General features: G+C 37.5%; 1 protein-coding gene across 5 annotated transcripts in view; it reads right to left on the bottom strand.

The window, feature by feature from the left end:
- LOC129248174 (voltage-dependent calcium channel subunit alpha-2/delta-4) overlaps window positions 1-21,248 on the bottom strand; it is a 169,519-nt gene that overhangs the window by 128,525 nt on the left and 19,746 nt on the right. For 3 of the 5 annotated variants that reach the window (XM_054887631.1, XM_054887635.1, XM_054887634.1), the window contains exon 2: window positions 14,826-16,207. In XM_054887631.1, coding sequence (XP_054743606.1) covers window positions 14,826-14,935 — 110 coding nt within the window. In that variant the 5' untranslated portion in view covers window positions 14,936-16,207. The remainder of the gene's footprint in view (window positions 1-14,825; window positions 16,208-21,248) is intronic. The other 2 variants (XM_054887632.1, XM_054887633.1) reach the window with 2 other exon arrangements.

Below are 21,248 nucleotides of genomic sequence, written 5' to 3'. Positions count from 1 at the left end.
GAAGCGCGAATCATAATTATATAACAAATATACATATATCACAGTGACCCAGCCTATTACACTTAATGAAAATTTTCAAACAATAAAGAGCTCAAAAGGTGAGCTCTAATGACGCCCATAATAACAAACAGCAACGAGGATGGTACTTAAGATACTAGTTACACTGAAAAACAGGGATGTGAAAACGAGGCACTACGAAAAATATATGGTCCCTTACGACTGGATCCACATGCCACACCGAATCAGAAATAAATACGAGCTCTATTCATTGTAATACCATGAAAATGCCATACGTTTCTTTAAAAGTCAAAGAGTAAGATGGTAAGGGAATACGCATAGAATGCCCAAAAACAGAGCTGCCAGCATAGCGTTCCACAGATAACCGATTGGACGCAGAGAACGACGGAGGTTAATCAAACGTTGGAGTGATGAGGTCACAGGTGACCTGCGGAAATTGCGAATCACAAATTGAAAAGATGTAGTAGAGGATCGATAGAAGTGGAGACCTGTAGTTGCAGAAGCAATGACTGTAATGCTGAAGATGATGATGATATCGACCAACAAGTCAAACACAGAATAACTCTTGCCAACAGCTGCTACTTGCGGTTCGGTGTGCAATGGAAAATCCCCTATCTTGTCGAACAACGGTCTATAAAATATTCCTTATACCCGTTCTTTATGTGGCACAGAGACATCGCCTAAAATAAGTAATAATATTTTAGGAGCATTCGAGAGAACTATTACCCGCAAGAGTTATGGTTCCGCTTATATAGAGGAGGAATACTAACGAAAATGGAATGATGCACTGAGACCGGCTACAACGGCTCGGTAGGCAATTGAAAACCCCCTCTCTTTTCGAACAATAATCACGACTTATAAAATTCTAATTATACCTGTCCTTTTATGAGACACAGAGGCATCGTCCACGCCTAATAAGAATAAAAATGCTTTAGGGGCGTTATAGAGAGCTACTATTCGTAAGATTTATGGTTCCATTTGCGTGCGTGCCGGTTAACGCGAAGATGGAATGATGAACTGAGATCATTCGATTCGGTATCCGTTGCTGGAAGCTAGCACGCCCAAGGAAGGATCATGTGCAGAAAAACCTCTCTGCACTTGTTAGGACCAGGTGGCAGAAGTTTGCAAAGACAAATACGATATTGGTTGATCTTGGCCACAACTCTCAAACGGTTCTAGCGCCAAATAAGCAGAAGAATGTTAGTCGAAACTGTTGTTGTAATTATTAGGCTGCGAGGCACTTGAATCAACAGAGATCTATTGGCCAAAGCCTAATGAGTTCCCTATATTTTAAGGATTTTTAAAAAATATGCCATAATTTATAAATATGTATACGGATGCACGGTAAAACCAGCAAGATGATGTAGCCTTTTTCTGCCTAGTGCAGGACATTCTCAAAGAATGTGCTCCCCATTTTCTTGTATCTATTTCACAGAATGGGCAGATGATGGCCTTAGAGAGACCAATTTTATTTAAGTGATATTTCAGGCTACAGTGGCCTGCAAAGTAACCAGTTAAAAGTCTTATGAGTGACCTGCTGAGCAAAAGTAGCTTATCAGTAATTCTTCTGTTCGGTATTAGGAATTGTTTGGCTTGTCTCTCACCGAGAGAATTTTGCCAGAATTTCTTCTCCTTTTGTAAGTCCACAAAAAGCTCAAAACCAGGTAGAGAAAGGTTTCAGCTAGATGATAAGCAATTACTTATCTCATATCCTCACGTCCAGGAACCTAAACTAATAATATTGATAAAACGTTTCAGATCAACAAAATCCGTGAAAAATAAGAAGAAATCGGGACGACCAAAATTGTTTTTGAGAGCAGATGAATGGTGGATAGGGCAACAAATTAAGTAAAATCCAAATTTAAGCGCTCCTATGCTCGGAATAGAAGTCACCCAACACCTTAATATTAACAGAAATCCGGAAAGTTTACGTATAGTGTTGCGAAAGAGTAATTATGATGGAAGAGTTGCGCGAAAAAAAACCTTTCATCAACGAGATTAACCGACACAAGAGAATAAAATGCGCAAAGCGTCATGAGGATAAGGATTTCGAGTGCTGGAAGCACGTTTGATTTGCAGATGAAAGCAAGTTTAACCTATTTAGGTCCGATGGACAATCGTATATGTGGAGAAGACCTAATAAAAAGTTGTTGGAAAAAAACTTACGTCCGGCAGTTAAACATGCCTGCTGCTGGTACTGGAAATTTTTGCTTTACTAACGGTAATATGGACAACAAACAATACCTAAAAATTATGAAAGAAATTTGGTACAAAGTACTGAAAAGTTGGGAATTAAGGACAATTTCCAGTACTATCAAGACAACGATCTCAAGAATAAGACACTCGACGTCCGTCTATGACTTATGTACAACTGCCCTAAAGTACATGAAACACCTCCGCAATCTCCAGACATCAATGTAATTGAACATCTGTGGCCTCATTTGGAAAACCAACTGAAAAACGTGTTATTAGGAACAAGAAAGACCTAGAAGATGCTATTAAAGAAGAAAATGGGGAAAAATAGATCCTTTGACATGTAAGAAGCTGGTCGAGTTCATGCCAAGAAGACTAAATGATGTGAGCAAAAATAAAGGTTTGCCGATTAAATATTAATTCTATTGTTTTTTCTTAAGTTTTATTTGCCTAACACTACTTTAGGCGGGTAACGGCGGTAATAGCGCAGACACACCAAATTTAGCGAAGTACTCAACCATCCGTGCTATCTTTTTGGCAGAAAAATGTGAAACACAGAGGGTGCTCTAAGCAGTAAGAAGGCGTTGTTCCTAAGCAACGACAGGTGGGCATTCCCACTATTAAGGAATGGTAGCGGCAGGCTTATCACCTACCCCGAAATCAAAATAGATCAACGAAACTAACGCAAGATTGAGTCTTGTCGAAGCCCTATGCTCCCGAGAGGAGAGAACAGGGAAAAAAAGAGTCTGCTTTCTATAAATATTCAACTTCTGTTTTGTCATATATTTGGTTAAGTTTTTATGTTTGTAAGATTATTAATTGAAGCTTATTTACGAAAATAAATGTGACATATAAGCGCATTAGATTTGCATTTTACATATATTTTTTAATTTAAAACCATATCACTTAAGTGTTCGAGCTCTTTATGGAGCCACTGTATACATATCGCTTACCGAATATAAGTATATGATTCGCACGTGAAAAATTTCAAAAATTTGTATGAAACCTTCCCACTGTGCATTGACGAAGTCTGCAAATGCATTATGCGCTGGCACTGACGCGCATATAATTGAAGTAATTGAATTCTTTTTCAATAGTAAGTAGGTTTGGTATTTACTTTTATTTGATAAAACGAAAATATATACACTTTACTACTTTTAGTAAGGCTTTGTGCGCTCTATTTTTAATTTTATTAAGTTTCATTTTTTTTTTTGTTTCCTTTAGCATTTTCTTCTTTCAATTATTTATTTATTTTGCTTATTTGTTTCTTTCTGTGTCTTTCACTACTTATTTAAATTGCATTCGACGGCACGAAAAGTTTTGCTGCGAGCAGCCATTAAGAAAAACTAGGACTAAGGTGCCAGGATGGCAGGGTGATTGTGCCCGATAACTAGTTGGCTGGTTGTTTGCGTGCCTGAAAATGGAGCTACAACAACCAACTGCTAATTTCAATAAGAAACAGAATAAAACGAATATTGCAGGCACGGAGCAGACGCACAAATATATTCAGTTGATACGCGTAAGCTTGAAATCAGTAGCAGCAGCAACAGGAGCAGCAGTCACTACACCTTCTGGTGCTCCTTTAAACTCTTTCGCACTAGGCATCTCCTCGCCCTCCTTTTTCTATATTTTAGCATTACGCATACTTAAGTTAAAAGCATTTTCTTCACATTTGCTGCTTAGTGTTAATTAAGGCCTTCAAAAAATTACGACATTAACTCTTACGAATGCTTGCTGGAACATTCTCGTCTGTACGTGTGAATGGGAGCGCAAGAGCGGAAAAATGCGAAATCCTATTATGAATCCATTAGATACGCTTGCACGCGCAACAAATTTACGACAATTGCATATATTTTGCAAAAGATATGGGAAACACACTTGCATATGTATTAGTACAGTGGCGAGCATGAACTTCGGATAAGTAATGAAATTCAGTTCTCATTGTGATTCTCCGGATGATATGAATGATCACTTGATAGCATTATGAAGGCAGAAGAATTAGTTCTTTTAAATTTTTTTTTATTCGGTTGAAGTTTTTAGTTCGTTTTTCTTCGTCTTCTTCTTCTTAATTGGTGCTATAACCGCTTACGCGATTTTGGCCGAGCTTAACTTCGTTAGACTTACCAAAAATGCCACCACATTATAGAATATATACTGTCCCTCAATATTTGTGTATCCATGACTCTGCTCAGGTACTACTCGCTTTACTTAATCACAAGAAAAAAGGTCTCCACCTCTCTAATTGAAATAATTATTTATAATACTGTAATTTTTTCACAAAACAAAGCCTATGTTGACCGTTAAGGAAGAAATGAAAATTTTCAGAAAATCGATATTCAAAAAAGTTCAAATTCTTATGGTAAACATTTGTCGAATTTTTGGGGAAAACTAGATTTTGGTAGCAAAGGTCGAGTACAAGCCGAAAAAGAGTCCCAAACACTCAGATCTTGTAGCAGGTGGCGCTAAAGTAATCCTCCTATCAGAAAATGCTATAAATTTTGCGATATGCCCCTAATGCCAGTTCTGTTTTGACATTTGTGTAGTAAACACATGCAAAATACACGTTAATAAACAATGTTACGCTACACTGCTCCAGAACGCGGAATATTGCTGACTATTTATTTGACTAATAATCGGTTGGTGACTTTGGCACAACGTGTCAACGCTAACTGGTGAAACACTGCGACGTTTAGCCGCTCGCCTCGAAGAGACTGGCACAACACGAGATGCTGCCAGGCGTGGCAGACCCCGGAGTAGCCGTTCTGCAGAGAATATTGCTGCTGTAGCCGAGGATGTCATGGAAGCGCCGTCGACATCGACCAGACGACGTGCCACGCAAATGGGTATTAGTCGACGGTCTTTACATCGAATTTTGGTACAAGATTTGATGATGTTTCCGTACAAAATCCAGACGGTGCATCAACTGTTAGCTGCTGACCGCCAATTGCGTCTAACATACGCTCAAGCCACCCTTAATCACCACCAAGAGGAAGATGATTTTTCATCAAAAATAATCATGAGTAAGGCCCATTTCCATCTTAGCGGGTACGTAAATAAGCAAAATTTACGCTTCTGGGGCACTGAAAATCCGCGTGTAACCCACGAAGAGCCATTACACCTGCTCAAAGTCACTGTATGGTGTGCTGTTTTCGCTAGAGGAGTCATCGGACTTTTTTCTTCGAAGACGTCGCGGGCCAAACGGTTACTGTAAATGGTGAGCTCTACAGAGCAATGATCAACGAGTTCTTTTTGCCGCAACTTTATGAATTGGGATTGGAAAACATGTGGTTCCAACAGGACGGTGCAACGGCACACACTGCACGTGCCACAACCGATATGCTGAAGGATGCATTTCCCGGGCGCCTAATCTCCCGTTTTGGCGATTTGCACTGGCCAGCAAGATCGCCTGATTTGACCGCTCCAGACTTCTTTTTGTGGGGCTTTTTGAAGTCGCGGGTTTATGTCAACAAGCCTCAGACTTTTGCGGCTCTTAAAGACAATATCCGTCAAGAATATGAGGACCTATCGCCGGAAGTTTTGGCCAAAGTGATGGAAAATGCCATTAAAAGGGCTCAAATGGCAATCAACTGTGGCGGCGCCCATTTACATGACATCATATTCTCGACTTGATGTAAAAAAAATTAAAGGACCAAATAAAAATAATCCACAAGAAGAATCAAAGTTTTTCATTTTTTTTTTAATTACAGCCAAAAAACATCGGAAGGTTACTTTTGCGCCACCTGCTATTTCAACTTGAAACGCGCTTTCTTCGAATACAAGTTTTGCAACCTGCTTGACATGATGCAGAAGAAAATATTAATTCGATCGGACTAAAATTTGTACAGCTTATTGTGAATAAAAATTTATATAACAAGAACTACGATCAGAAATACTAATTAATATATAACCCCTTTTTTAAATTTATGGTTAAAAATGTTTAAAAACCTTCAAGATCTCCATTTGGAAATTTTTTTAGGATTTTAACCATCGTAGCTCATGGACAATTCTCAACCGTCAATTCTCTCTCTTTGCTCTATATACTTTGCTCTTTACTTGTTACTAATATCTATTTTTCCAATTTCTCTAAACTTCAGATATCATACCAACCACTTTTTAATAGCGATAACTTCAGGTTTTATCATATAAACTTATAAAATAAAATGTTTGTAGTAGATCGGATGTTTATTTCATTATAAAGAGGAAGGCATGCCGTTAAAAGTGGAAAATAACATCAGGCAAATGACCACCACGACCACGCTTACAGGACAATATCCTTTTCATGAAATTTTCCATAACCGAATTCCAAAGTGGCCTATACGGCCCTATGTTCTCGATAGCCTTACGAATTCCATCTTTGAGGTCTTGAACCGATCCTGGGCTCTTGGTGTAGACCTTCCTTTTAAGTGGCACCAAAGAAAAAAGTCACAAGGTGTTAAATCACAAGATCTCGGTGGCCAATTGTGATCACCTCTTCGAGAGATAATACGGTTCGTAAAAGATCAATGGTGTCGTTGCTTGTGTGGCACGTAGCGCCGTCTTGTTGAAAAAACGTTATCCAGATCAATACCATCCAATTCCGCCCATAAAAATCGTGAATCATCTATCGATAGCGCAATCCATTCACCAATAACACCTGTTATTAGAAAACCCTATGTATTACTTCACATATAATTCTTCAGAGCCGAAGTGAAACCTGAAAAAGTCTCAATTTTTACATTTTTATTTTATCACAATAACTAGGCACGTGTTTTGAAACATCTGTAGTATGTGGCACCAATGCGCTTAAGCCAATAAAATTAGTTTTAATGCGAAAAAAATCTTAATCCCGTTTCCGAAAGATGTCGACGAAAAAAAAAATAGCTGAAGGTAATATTGGTCATACCGGTGGTCTCAAGGTGCACTTCAATTCTAAAATATTGAAGCAGTCCTTCTCAATGGAAATGAAATAGATATTAAGAACCCGCATGACCTCCGCTAACTTTTTTCATTAGAAAACTCCAGTCGAATCACCATCTGCCAATCTCACATGATTTTTTGCATTTTTTTGTATTCTTTAAATAAGGCTAACCGATTTTAGTGAGATTTTAATTGTAAAGAAAAGACGAATCCCGCAGGGTTTAGTATCGACTACTTTTAATCTCTATATGTGAGGATGATGTTGGAAGTTTTTGTCCAGTTAAATAGTTTGGTAGCGGAAACAGGAGAGATGAAAGTTCTAAATGCGGAATTAAATTTTTTGTTTTTTTTTAGTTTCATGAAACTTATACTGTCCTCACTTTCAATATTTCTTAGCATTGCATTTTAAGATTAGATTATAAATTTATATTATAAAAAATTCTTAAAACTCTGGTTAAAAAGTTGAAAGTTTTGAAGAAATTTTCGAAGATTAAGAAGCCGTAGGGAACGATTTAATAGCGGTTAAAGGAAGTACACATAAAAATGCTCGGCCTCTGAAAGTATTCGATACGGTACCAGCTGGGCGTAGCAGCAAAAGCGGAAGACCTCCGCTGTGTTAGAAAAATCGGGTGGAGGAGGACGTGGCTCCACTAGCTGTGTCCAACTGGCCGGTTTGCAGAAAAAGCTGGCGCGCCCTATCAAACTCGGCCAAAATCGCTTACCAATCAAGCGCGCCAATCAAGAAGAAGAAGAAGAGCAAATACATGTTAAGGGGGGAGCCTCATGTAGAAGCCTCAAAAAATCGATTTTTTTCGATAATCTGAAAATATAGTATCTTAACCCTTTCGTCCCTGAATTCGAATTTCGTATTATATATCCAACAAAAATAATTACCTTAAAAGCCTATGTTCGATTAATATACACTATTTCAGACGAAAAAGCCAAGAAATTTATTTGTGGGAGGCCGTGGAGGGAGGAAAAGGTGTGGTACACATATGTACCACTAGGGGTTTTAACCGGTACACATACGTATGTACCAACAGGTACAACAAGTTACCTTGTATTCTAAGTGTTATCGCTATAATATAAAGAAATATAATATCATTTATTTTGGGTGATAAAGCTTGAAACAATCTTTACACAATGGAACATTACACTCTCTTCGCCCATAGTTTTTGTTCTCTTTTGAATTTTTACTAACGCACAACGACTACAACGTCTTCTTGTAGCACCATCGACAGGTAGATTTAATGATGAGCCAAAATGTTTTCTCTTCTTGGGAAGAGTACCTCTTCTTAGTAATGGCAATCCTGTAGTCTTCGTCCCTTCTACAATCAGTTCTTCAGCAGGATTCCCAACATATGTAAGATATGGAACTTTCTCATTTTTACGCCTCAAATGTTTGTAAAGTATCCCGTTGGTTGTACACATACCAAGAGAAATATAAAAGACTTTCTTCCACCATTTGGTAGACTTTCTATCATGATTGTAGAGACTTATGAATTGATCAGCCCGATCAACTCCGCCCATTTTCTGTCGATAGAATGCAATTGCTTCGGGGCAGTCTATTTCCATTTGACTGGTCTTTTTTTGAAATTTTAGTCATATTAGGCTTATGACAATTAGTCATTAACTTCTTTTGTGTCTTGCCACTTTGTACACATAAGTCCCGTATCAGTACACCGAAATAGTGCTTCTCCCCGTTTAAGTTTTCCTGGCATTGCTGGAACATTTTTGCGGTTAGCCATGCAAGTGCCAACAGCAGCAAAGCTAATAGTTTCCAATAAATTTACACTTGTAAAAAAGCGATCAAAGCATAGAACTTCATCAGGAGCCTTTATTGTAGAAGCTAATGTCTTCACAGCTCTTTCTCCAAGAGTTAATGAATCAACACTTGATTCTGAACCTTTACCAACGTACACATTAAGGTCATATGTATATCCAGAATCAGCATCACAACGTAACCATAGTTTGATACCACGTTTGACTGGCTTCAAGGGCATATATTGCTTGAGTGAGGAACGGCCCTTGAATTTAATCACTACTTTGATATACTTTGATGTGGACTGTCTTGGCGACATTTACTAAAAGTCTGCTTCAAACAAGAAATTAAGTCATCGACATTGTTAGATTTTGATGCATTTTGAGGCTTACTAGGTGCTGAAAAGTATAATTTGGAAGTAAGGACCATATATCTGTCACGAGAAATACAGCTTTCAATAGTTCGATTGTCAATGGATTCTTTTTGACTCCAATAGTGCTTTAGCACTGGTAGTTTATTGTACGACTTGATGAGCATACAGCCCAAAATTTTTTGGAATTCCCCCTTATCGGTAAGCTTTATCAATTTCAGGTGTTTGCCTCTTGTTTGGTTAAATAACTCCAAACGCTGATTAGTACAAAGTACAATGTGTAAACATAAGGAATGAGGGAACATTTTATGGAAAATCTCCAATACAGTGGATTGCTTTGAGATATTGGTCAATATTTCACAGGGCCTTTCTGGGGGAATAATTTTGGCAGTACTAAATGAGTCGCTAGGCATCTAAGAATATCAAGAATACGATTATTATAAACAAATTCAGGCTCAGATTCAGTGGCTGATTTTCAGAATTGCTGCAGAGCCCGCTGTGCCGACTCAGATGTTGAAGGCTGCTCAAAATCAATTTGGTTGTGGTCGCTCTCACTTTTTGTTTCAAGGTCCATTTCGTCGTCACTTTCATGAGATGAAGAATCTGTTTCATCTCCGCTTGGTTCGCAGTCGTCTGATAAATCCCCAGAAAAATCTGACATTCTTGTAATCATGCTTTCTAGCTCCTTTTGGCTCAACGTTCTCTTTTTCATTTTCGTCCTGGAGTAAAAGAGACTTTGTCAATATGTGTACCACTCGGGATGAAAGGGTTAAGAATATACTGTGAAATTTTCAAGCCGAAATTTTCAATATTATAGCTTCTACAACCTAATAACTAGGTAGAGAGCGGTCCGCGTGCTCCTGTACTACAAACTTTAAACTCATTTATCTCGAAACCACTTTTTTAAAAACTGCTCGTGTTGTAACTCATAAAGTTATCGCGTTGATAAATTACTTTTTGAGTGTTAAAAATGTCAATAAAATAGCCCTAAATTCTGACTTTTTTTCTTTTAAAATTAATTTCATACTTGTTTTTTAATTTTATAGGTTCATCCTTTCCGTTAATATGTTATAAAAAAACAATTTTGTTTTTTTGTTTCAGATCGATAGACTAAGAGTAATAAATAGAGCAGTTTGGGGCCTCGCGCTGTAGGCAGCCGACAAGAAATGATTCTGAGCCGCCATTTTGAAAAAAAAAAAAATAAAAATTTTTTTTGTACTCTCGAAAGGTTAAATACAGGTGTGTTAAAGCTTCAAAATAATATAATTTTTTTTATCACCTTTAAAAATATGTTTAAAAATGACCGATTTTGAGGCTTCTACATGCGGCTCCCACCTTAAATTGCAAACTTTACTTGGTACGAATTTATGGTACTCAGTGTCAAATCTCGAATAAGCATTATATGTATACCACTAAATACAAATTTAAAATTGTTTATTAAAAAAAAAACAGAATTTTGTAGCATCGTGTTATTCGGAATCGGTGTTAGAAGTTATACCTGACACCCCAACGCGAGGACGCTCTGAAGCGAATACTTTTGGATCATCATTCCTTAAGACTGTGTATGTCTACTACCGTATAGTAATGCCAGATAGCTTCAAAGTGATGGCATCTGGCTGCCAGTACATAAACAACGCGACCAAATTAGCTGGCCGACTAAGTGGTGGCAATGACGAGAACACACAAAGAAGTTTACATACGTAGATACGTGTTTGGTAAGAAGGACAAGAAAGCCTTTTATTTTACATATATTCGTCTATACATATGTACATATGATGGAAATATGCTCAAAAGATTTATAAACAGAAAAAGTCAAATATACATTTATATAAGTATTTACATACACATATTCCACACACATCCATATATACTGCATAAGTATGCGTTCACTCATGCATAGCAAAATGCCTTTGTATGCTCTGAAAACATCCTTCAAGTGAAAGTATGTGCTCATAAGTCATTGCTACGGCTAACAAAGAAGAAAACATAGCAGCTACATACATATGTACATATTTATATGCATATGCACATAATCTGCAAACAGCCTTAATACACTTGTCACTAATTATGGCCGTATTTCAGTGAGGTTGACTGGTCTGAGCCCCAAATTCTCTTTACTGTTCTACATGCATATGGACATACTACTACTTTCACACATGCATACCTATGTATATACATATATATCTATATGCACACAAGTCACAATTCTTTCAATCCTCCCTCTCAGCACTGCTGCTCATCATATTATTACTTTCGCTGTCATCTTAATAATTCTTCTAATTCATTATTTTCCTTTCTCTGCGCTCCGTGTCTTTTGTCTATTTTAAAAATCTGTCACATACTATAGGCCGAGAGTCAGCGAAAATACACACACATACATATGTACCTATATAGTCAATGTTCATCTTTCACTTTCTGAGCTATTGAACTGATACAGGAAAGTCAACGTGTGACATAATTTACGTGAATACAAATCTGTGAACTTTTGACAAAGCAACTTAAGTCGACTTAGCACTTTCCACCCGTTGAAGTATAATTTTAAATGTTTGCGCTATTAATACAGTTTTTAATTACAATTTTTGTAACTATATAACTTTTTTACTAAATAAAAAATATGATTTTGAGTGATGGAAATCTTTATTTCGGGCTTTACTTTTGTACACTGCAGTTCACAATTGTCAGATCTAATTGACGTACGTCGCCACTTTCAAAAATTGCAAAAATTCCGATAGCGTGATTAATTTTGTGCCACTTTGTATAAGGCAAATGTTGTTTTGAATAGCTCTGAACTTTGCGTAAGTCTAACTAAATCTTGGTTTAAGCTTTGTTTAAGTTTAAATGGGAAATTAAAAATTCCCTATTTTCATGTTAATAACAGTGCAAATTAAAGGTAAGACAAACTTAATTATTCATAAACTTTGTTTTTCGTGCTTCTCATTTATTTTCCCCCCACTTTATTCTCCTCAAATTACGGAGTGAAAGTTAGGAATACCCAAGAATGATTCACTTCATTTTAAATATACGTAAAATGTATTATACTTTACTTCCAATTTTTCTTTCTATATTTCAGAGCAGATGAGAGTACAAGGCAAGACACTGAGTTTAACCTTCAGCGAGTGGTAGAGGACTTTAGCATTCCTCTAAACGAACTGTAAACTGTGAATGACTTGAGCGTAATCGCGGAAACCGATAGAAGGCAGTATCTGACTACCTACCGCAGTGTCTCCAAAGCGCTCTGGCCAAAACTGAATCTGAAAAAGAAAAAGTGTCTGCTTGGATCGACAGATCAACTACCAGCGTCCCCACAGTTGTCATAAAGGGTCACTGCACTATTGGCACCTTAGCCACTAGAATGGGTGTACCTCACAATAACTTCTGCAGGAGTTGTGAAGATGAAGAAGAAATTGCGTCGGTACAGCACCTCATCTGTAAATGACCTGCATTACAAAGAAGCAGTACCAAATAACTTGGCGAGTATTTCTTTGAAGACCAGGAAAAATTGGAAAAATATCTCACTGGAGGGATTAGTTGCCTTCCAAAAAAGGTCTAAGTGGTTTAAGCAACTTGGTTAATAAAAAATAAATAATTGGCGCATACACTTCTGTTAGGTGTTTGGCCCAGCTCCTCCTCCTATTTGTGGTGTGCGTCTTGATGTTGTTCCACAAATGGAGGGACCTACAGTTTCAAGCCGACTCCGAACGGCAGATATTTTTATGAGGAGCTTTTTCATGGCAGAAATACACTCAGAGGTTTGCCATTGCCTGCCGAGGGGCGACCGCTATTAGAAAAATGTTTTTTTTTTATTAATTTTGCTTTCACCGAGATTCGAACCAACGACCTCTCTGTGAACTCCGAATGGTAATCACGCACCAACCCATTCGGCTACGGCGGCCACCACTTGGCTAGGGGGGTAGAAATCAAATGCAGATATGTCTTAGACAAGCATCCTGGCTAGCCTAACCCAACCTTCAATATTTCAAGTACATACCATATGTATGGTGTGGTATATGCCGCATAGGCATACTTGGCATTCGATATTGACATAAAACGTAACTTAAATTGGACTTAGAAATCGTTACATTTTATTAAACCGAGCAATATTAGTATCTATTATATTAACCGCTCAAGGTTCTTAAAAAAAGTAAATAAGGAAACTTGCCACGTTTAAAGGAATATAAAAATAGAAAATCTCGTACGTTATTTGTAAAATAGATGAAAAACAGTGCTGATATTACTGATATCCTACTATAATGCATATGAAGCTCTGGTTCAGTATAAGCTCTAGTTCGGCTAAGTAGTTTAATTTTCTATTTATTTCTAAATATCCCCTAACAATAAAAATATTAATAAAAAGAACTAAATACATCATATTTTCGTATTCTTTGTGTAATTATGACAAAAATTGTTTAGCTTCTTAATATAACTAAAATTATTTAAAAAAAAAATTTTTTTAAATAAAAAAAAAACATTATTTAAAAAAAATTGGAGTTATAAAACTTCATGCCCCATAATCTTTCTTACATAAGCACGTACTATATATATACTTGTATCTTTTTTTTGCGTAATGAATTTTTTTTAATTAAAGAATTTTTTTTTTTAATTTAAGCCAAGGTTAGGTTAGGTAGTGATGCTTGCCCAGAGAGTAGGCCCACGTGGACGAAAGAAGTTTGGTTCATGCTTTGTGATACCGCAAGAGAGAAAAAAGAAGGGGGTGAAGAAAAAATATCGACCTTCTCCAATTATTCTTTGGCGGAAGGTGACTTCTGTGCCTATCGGGTTCCAGTCCAGTGCCATTCTCGAGGGGCTATCTGGCGGTTTTCTAAGCATGTGACCACTTTCTGCGCTTGATTTTCCACAGGATGAGTTCTTAACTCGTTGATCTCTACAGCGCTTCGTTGCTGATTCTGTTCGGGCAGAATATTCTTCAGATAGTATGTAGACGAAAGATTGTAGCCTCTGTGTAATGGTGTTTCGCTTCCGTACAACATTACTGACTTCTCGCATGACCTGATGTTGTTTAACTGAGATACAGCTATTTGAAAAACCCATAAAAATTAGGCCATCTTTTTTCTGCCTGTGTCCATTACTTTAATAATCAGTCCCATCACTGAACTCATAGCCGGTTTCGTTTTTGTAATCATCTATGCAAGTAGGTGCACCAAACTCGAGTGGCTATGCTGCTATTTAATCTACTCGTAACTCTAAATCGTGCACACACTCGGTACGACGGATTTATGCTAACACAGCAATATTTAAAAACGTAGTAACTAGCTTTGGCAATAACCAACTTATCAGACACGCAGATTGATCAGGTTGAAACGCTTGGCCTTAGTTGGCATTGTTCGTTTAATTTGCGGTGTATTGCAAAATATAATAACAATTTCAATCATATTCTCTACAAATTTCTGCCCTACCTCCATCAACAATACAAATTGTTAAATTATAATATATCATGTAGCTAGAAAATAATATATTTTTCAGTGTTTTAGAAATTAGGCAAACAAACTGCGAATATAAAATGACCAGCTAGTCAATTAATAAATCATTATTATGTATTATAACAATATGCAGTTATTACGAACTTACTCATTATGTGGTATATCCTCATCCTGATCGGCGACCACAGCAAAAACGTTGATTTTAAATACCAAAACGAACAAACACAGCGCCCAAGCGCCAATATTTTTGCGTTCCATTGTGAAGTAGCGTCAGTAGACGGCGCTTGTATGTGTTGCAAAGCGTGTAAATGTGCACAGTTTTTTTTTGTTTTGTTTTTATTGTTTGGTTTTTGATAATTTAAATGGTTGCACTACAACCCTAAACAGTATTTTTTGTGCTTTTTTCCTGTCAGCTGGCGCTTAAGTGCAAGCGATACGCGTTTTTATAGTTTTAGCAAATTGCTTTTGACGCTTTTACTTTATTTATGACCTTATATTGTTGTATTGTCTGCATATGCATTATTATTTTGGAGATCAAGCGTATAAGTGTTGATAATGATTTGTTTTTCCTTTCACAATAGTTGCTACTTTCAATACATACATACATATATGATGCTTTGTGTTGTTGTTCACCTCAAATGTTGTTGCTTTTTTTTTCTTTTGTCGTTCGCCTTAGCTTTTTGCTGTCGTCTCTTTTGTTGCTCTTTTATTGGCTTTTTGTTTGTTTTATTGTTTTTATTGTTTATTATTATTACTTTTTATTGTCTACCTCGCGTCGCTTCACACGCAATGCCCATTCGTTTTGTAAGCTCACCGGTGCGTATACGTAATGCTAAATGTGTGCAATGCTTTGCGCGAATATTCAAACAATGCAAACTGGCGAAAAATGCGAACAAGTGAACTGTGAAATTTCTGTATTTAGTTGCACAGCGGGTGGCGTTGCGGTTGGCGTTTGTTGCACTTGAGCGGCTGTAATATATTTTGCATTGCGCCTTCCAAGGTAAATGTTCATTAGACACCTTCAGTTGACTGGGTGTGTTTTTATATGGTAATTATTTATATTTTTTATATTTTCCACATACATACATATGTTAGAGATATTGCGATTATTATTGCATATGAGTGCAATTTTCTATCAAATTACCTTACACTATTTTAATTATTTTCTTTATGCACTTCCGCTTGCCACCATATAGCAATCACTGGAGTGTCGATCCCAATTAGATGTCAGCACTTGGCACACTCGCTTTTTTGCCATGTTTTCGAGAAAACTGCAAAAGCTACAAAATTTTCACACAAATGTTCTACGGCTCACGTATGTGCATTCATATATACGTATGTGTGCGTATATGTATATTCGAATTTTATATTGTACTTAGTTATTCTCCTCACACATAAATCGATTTGTGGTTGCTAATATTTTCCGTAGATTTATATCCATTTATTGACACTTTACGTAATTTATGATATGTCGTGTCCACATATACACACTGCACATTGCTTTTTACACTTGGTCGTTGCGCTGAGAAGCTGCAAATAGAGTAAAGAAAATTAGAATTAACCTTAAATTTAATTAAAACGTCTTACGACCAATGGCCGATAAAAGTATGGTATACCGATTAGAGGTGGACGACGATACTATCGATACATAGATGGTAAGCATTTCCAAAAAATACTAATATTAAAATTTCCGATTTTTCACCAGGTAGGTAGGTTGGGTGGTTGTCGTAAAGACACACTTAGATCTTTCGCAGGTCCATTGTGATACCACTGATCCTTACCCTACGTGTTCCTTCTCAAACCATCCGGTAACTTTAATAAACGAGCAGAGCTATGTCCACTACATCGGTTAAAAATGCTGTATCAAGAGTGCGCAGCCTTCTCATAAAAGGTGTCTGACTGTTTCCACTTCTTCTGTATTAAGACAGCTTCTACAGAAATCGAAGTACGGGAATCCTTCTCTTCTAGCGTGGCTGCCTATTAAACAATGGCCAGTTAATACCCCTATCATTTTTCTTATAGCTTCTCTGTTAGGCCGCCTTGCAGTTTCCTGCTATATTACTGTGGCCTGGCATAAGGTGCACTTTGTAGCACTTAGATACGTCGTTTAGAAGTTTAGAACATTCTAAAACTGTTTTTAACTAGTGTGTTTTAGATTCAAGCGCTTTTGTGGATAATACTCTCATCTTTATTACCGTAAGTCCCTCTTTTATGGCAGTGACTTCCGCCTGAAATACACTGCAATGATCAGGTGGGCGAAATGATTGGCATACTCCGAGTTTATCGGAGTAAACCCCTCAACCTACTTTGTTGTCTAGTTTTGAGCCATCTGTGTAGATGTTTATATAATTTTTCTTAACAATAAGCCCGTCATCCCATTCCTCTTTGGAAGGAAATTCTATGACGAAGGATTTATTTAAGTTGATATCCTTGGTCTTACAGAAATCCGTTGTGCGAGGAATGCAGGGGAATTTTTCTAAAATTGAAGAGTGTCCTCTTTGGTTCGTTCTGAGTAGGCCGATTTCTCTTAGTCTGAGAGCTGCTTTAGCAGCTGTTTGCTTACCGAATTGCTCTATTCGTAAAAGGTTTAGCATAATATTTAGTGCCTCTAAGGTCCCTGCAGATGCAAAGATTGGCCATTATTTGTGCATGTACCATGGTTCCTTTAATATATAAATTATCTAAAGCCGGTCACCATACTAGTATGCCGTATGTTAGGATTGGTCCGACAATGGCTGTGTAAAGCCAATATACGATAGATGGGGAAAGACCCCAACTTAGTCCTATCAGCTGTTTACAAGAGTAGAGTCCTATTGTCGCTCTTTTTACTCTATCTTCGACATTTGCCTTCCAACTTAGTTTTCTGTCTAGTATTAGACCTAAGTAGCGGGCTTCATCGCTAAATGACAGTGCCGTTCCACCTAGAGTCGGGGGAGCTATATTGGGAATTTTATGTTTCCTGGTAAATAGGATGAGTTCAGTTTTATTGGGGTTGACGCTTAGCCCATTTGCCTTTGACCAGTTTTCAACCATGATTAGTAAATCTTGCATGTCTTCTCTAAGTGTATTGGGAAATTTCCCTCTTACTACCATTGCAACATCATCCGCATATGCTACGACGTGTTGTCCTCTCTCCTCTAGGCTCTTTAGCAAGAAGTTTAATGCCAGCACCCATAGGAGAGGGGACAGCACACCGCGCCAAACCAAACAAAAACAAAATGAAATATCTGCTTTTTGGATTTACTTCACAAAGGCGTAAGGATTATATATTCATAGCAATTTGTTCATGGTTGGTTCGTTTAAGTGGCAGAATCCAATTTGTTTATTCTGCAAAAATACTTTCGAATCAAGTCGAAATACTAGCAAATTGTGGGAGCACCTGCAGCGATGCTCAATGTATGTGACATCGAAAGGATGTTCTATTACGAGTGAGTAAACGTCTGTATCAGATTTCTCCTCGTCATTATCGCAAAGGTTTAAGCAATAAAATGCGTTGACATATTTTATGTAGTGATTTAATGTATTCAAGCATCTTATTACATGCGACCCGAAAGTATGCGTAAAAAGGAAATATGCGCTGCACTTTCGCTGATGGTAGCCAAAGATCTCCAATCATTCAGTGTATTGAATGATGAAGGCTTTACTCCTTTAATCAATGTTTTAGATCCTCGATAGCGCCTTACATCTAAACCAACCCTTAAAAACCTTTTACTGGGAAATCGATATAAAATCTCAAAGTTAGAATTTAAAAAATTAACTTATAGAGCTCAAAGGCTATGGAATCTACTCTTGGAAATATGGGCCTCGCGCCTATTTAATGAGCGCTGGTAGATCGCATGAGTCACACGGGTAGATCAGAGGCGCTTGAGTGAACTTCTAGGGCTAGCAAAGCCACAGCTTTTGAATTTGATTGGTGTAATTACCAGGCATTTTCCGTTAGATATTCATGCGGTGATAGCTGGGATTGCTTCAAATCCTTTCTGCAAAAGCTGTCTGGAGCGTGAGGTGGAATCATCTCAGCACATTTTTCTCAGCAGCCCTGCTCTCATCGGGCTAAAATTGAGGTATCTTGGCTCTTACTTTTTTGCTACACCTCGGGATATAGCATATTTACATATTACACACCTTGCGAATTTCATTAGTAGCTTGAAGCGGTAAATACAAATTTAATTAGACACTCTTGGTCGTCATAGTCCAATTCAAAGCCTTTTCCTCCTTTCCGCTACTTTCCAGTGGCCTGTAAGGGTTGCAGTGATGCGTGAGATGTTTGGCCGAGAGCATCCTAACAGATCATTCGTCCTTTGGATTTTGTATGGCGGCCATGTGTTTTTTGTTGTTATACATGTAGTTAGTTGCTTCCAACTTCTTTCGGCTAAAGCATGATAGTGTGAAGCAATGGATGCTTTTATTGTGTTGAGTGGGGTAGAGACTGCCACCGCCTCTGCTATTTCTAGTGTCGAACCTTTCCTTACTTGCTCATCCGCTATCTCATTACCCCGTATGTTCCTATGACCGGGAGCCCATATCAGAGTGATTTCAAGCCAGCTCCTCTCTACACTGTAAGACTAGTTTGGATGAAATGGAGTTGGAGTCTAAGGCCTTTATAGCTGCTTGACTGTCTGAGAAGATAGCTACTCTTGCACCAACTTCCTTGTAGAGTTTTAGTGATTTGCATGCTTCTCTGATCGCTAAAAGTTCCGCCTGTCATTAGTCAGGAAGACGAATTGACTGAGATAGGTTGAGCGGCTCCGAATGGAAGCCAGCTCCCACACCACAGTTCATCTTAGAACCATCGGTATAGATTTCGATATCGTATCTTCCATTCACCTTCCCTTTGCTCCATTCGGCTCTCGGTGGAAAACGCACCGTAAAGCCTTTCTTAAAGTTAAGGTCGCGGATAGTGTAGTTTGATCTGTTATTGAGCAGCGAGGTTCCCTGTAGAAGGATCTTACTGTGACCGTACGACCTTGTTGTCCAGCTTCCTATGTCTCTGAGTGTCACCGCGCTGTATGTAGCGATTATTTTAATGTGTAAATCTGATGGCAACAGATGAGTTAGTACATTGAGCACTTCAGTAGGACTGGTGATAAGCGCTCCTGAAGTTAAGATACACGCTGTTCTTTGTATCTTATTCAGTTTAGTTTTGTTGTATTTCTTTTCTGTTGCAAGCCACCAGACTAGTGCCGCATATGTTAGTATTGGCCTTCTAATGGCTGCGTACGACCAATTGGTTAGTTTTGGTTGGAGACCCTATTTTTTACCTAACATTCTCTTACACGTGTATAGTGCTATATTCGCTTTCTTTACCCTGTATACTCTACGTTGGACTTGCAACTGAACATAATCTACCAGATAAATCTAATGTTACCCAAGTTTTGAATCAAAAATAAGTTAATTTGCTCAGTAATATTTCATGACAGACCTTATAAAAATCAATCCAAAACTCAACTCTGATGGCATCCAATTGACAGCCAGCCTTAAATCAATTAATTAAAATTTGCAACGTTAGACACTGTAGGCCTTCCACTCATAAAACCATGTTGATTCGGGCTTATGAGGCTAGGCATAGCTAGAATCGGCTTTGCCCTAACAATAATCTCAAATAATTTCGAAATTGTTGCCAATTTCGTAATTTAATACCCAAGTTTATCACCCTTCTAATTTTTCCACATTAGTCCTACTTTATTGAATGACGGAAATTGCCGCAAAAACATGCCGCGCTATCATGCATACATACTCGTATACATATAAATACTTATACATACATATGTATATGTAAGAACATTTTTAAGTATGAATGTAGTAAAATTTTTCACCACAGTATGAAGTTTGACCTAGAAAATGGCCAAGCTGTATAGGTATGTATATGATACTTGCTTATATACTTATAACAAATATATATATACTCATATATATATAATGTGCTTATATTTCAGATACATACAAACATTCACACTTAATATGTAATATACGTATATTTAAATAGTATAGCTGTACTAGTGTTGCCTACCCGCAGGCGCACTGTTGGCCGAAGCGTGCTGGGACACTCATTTTCCTGAGGAGTATTTGTGCGTGTGTGCGTGTGTGCTCGTGATGCACGCATGTGCATTAGCCTTAGCATTCCTGTGCGGGAAACCAGTTGTGTACATAAATCGCAACAAAAAAATCCACAAAATACTCGCTTGGTTAAATGAACGCACATATTCTGGCACATTTATGCTCGCAAACTCGAGTACAGACTTACATACAACTTGTACATAATCACATACACTTGAACATAGTATTCTGTATATATATACATATATACAGAGAGTCATTTATATAATTGTGTATACATAGAAACTATTAACTATCTTCTGTGATAGGAAAAACCGGTCAAGGCGACAGCTGCTAAATAGGGATGCGTAAGAAACAGAATAGGCGTAAGTTTGGACTATCGAACTTTTCTTTTGTCCCTTTATATGCGTCATATCGCATACAAGTTATAATTAAAAACTCTAACTCTAACTCACTATAAAGAAACCAACTAAAATTTTGACTAATGCTTTAACATCAATAAATTTGTTTCAAA

The sequence above is a fragment of the Anastrepha obliqua genome, chromosome 5, assembly GCF_027943255.1.
Source record: "Anastrepha obliqua isolate idAnaObli1 chromosome 5, idAnaObli1_1.0, whole genome shotgun sequence".
Classification (NCBI taxonomy): domain Eukaryota; kingdom Metazoa; phylum Arthropoda; class Insecta; order Diptera; family Tephritidae; genus Anastrepha; species Anastrepha obliqua.
Note: the sequence above shows the minus strand (reverse complement) of the source record. Positions and strands in the feature narration are given on the sequence as shown.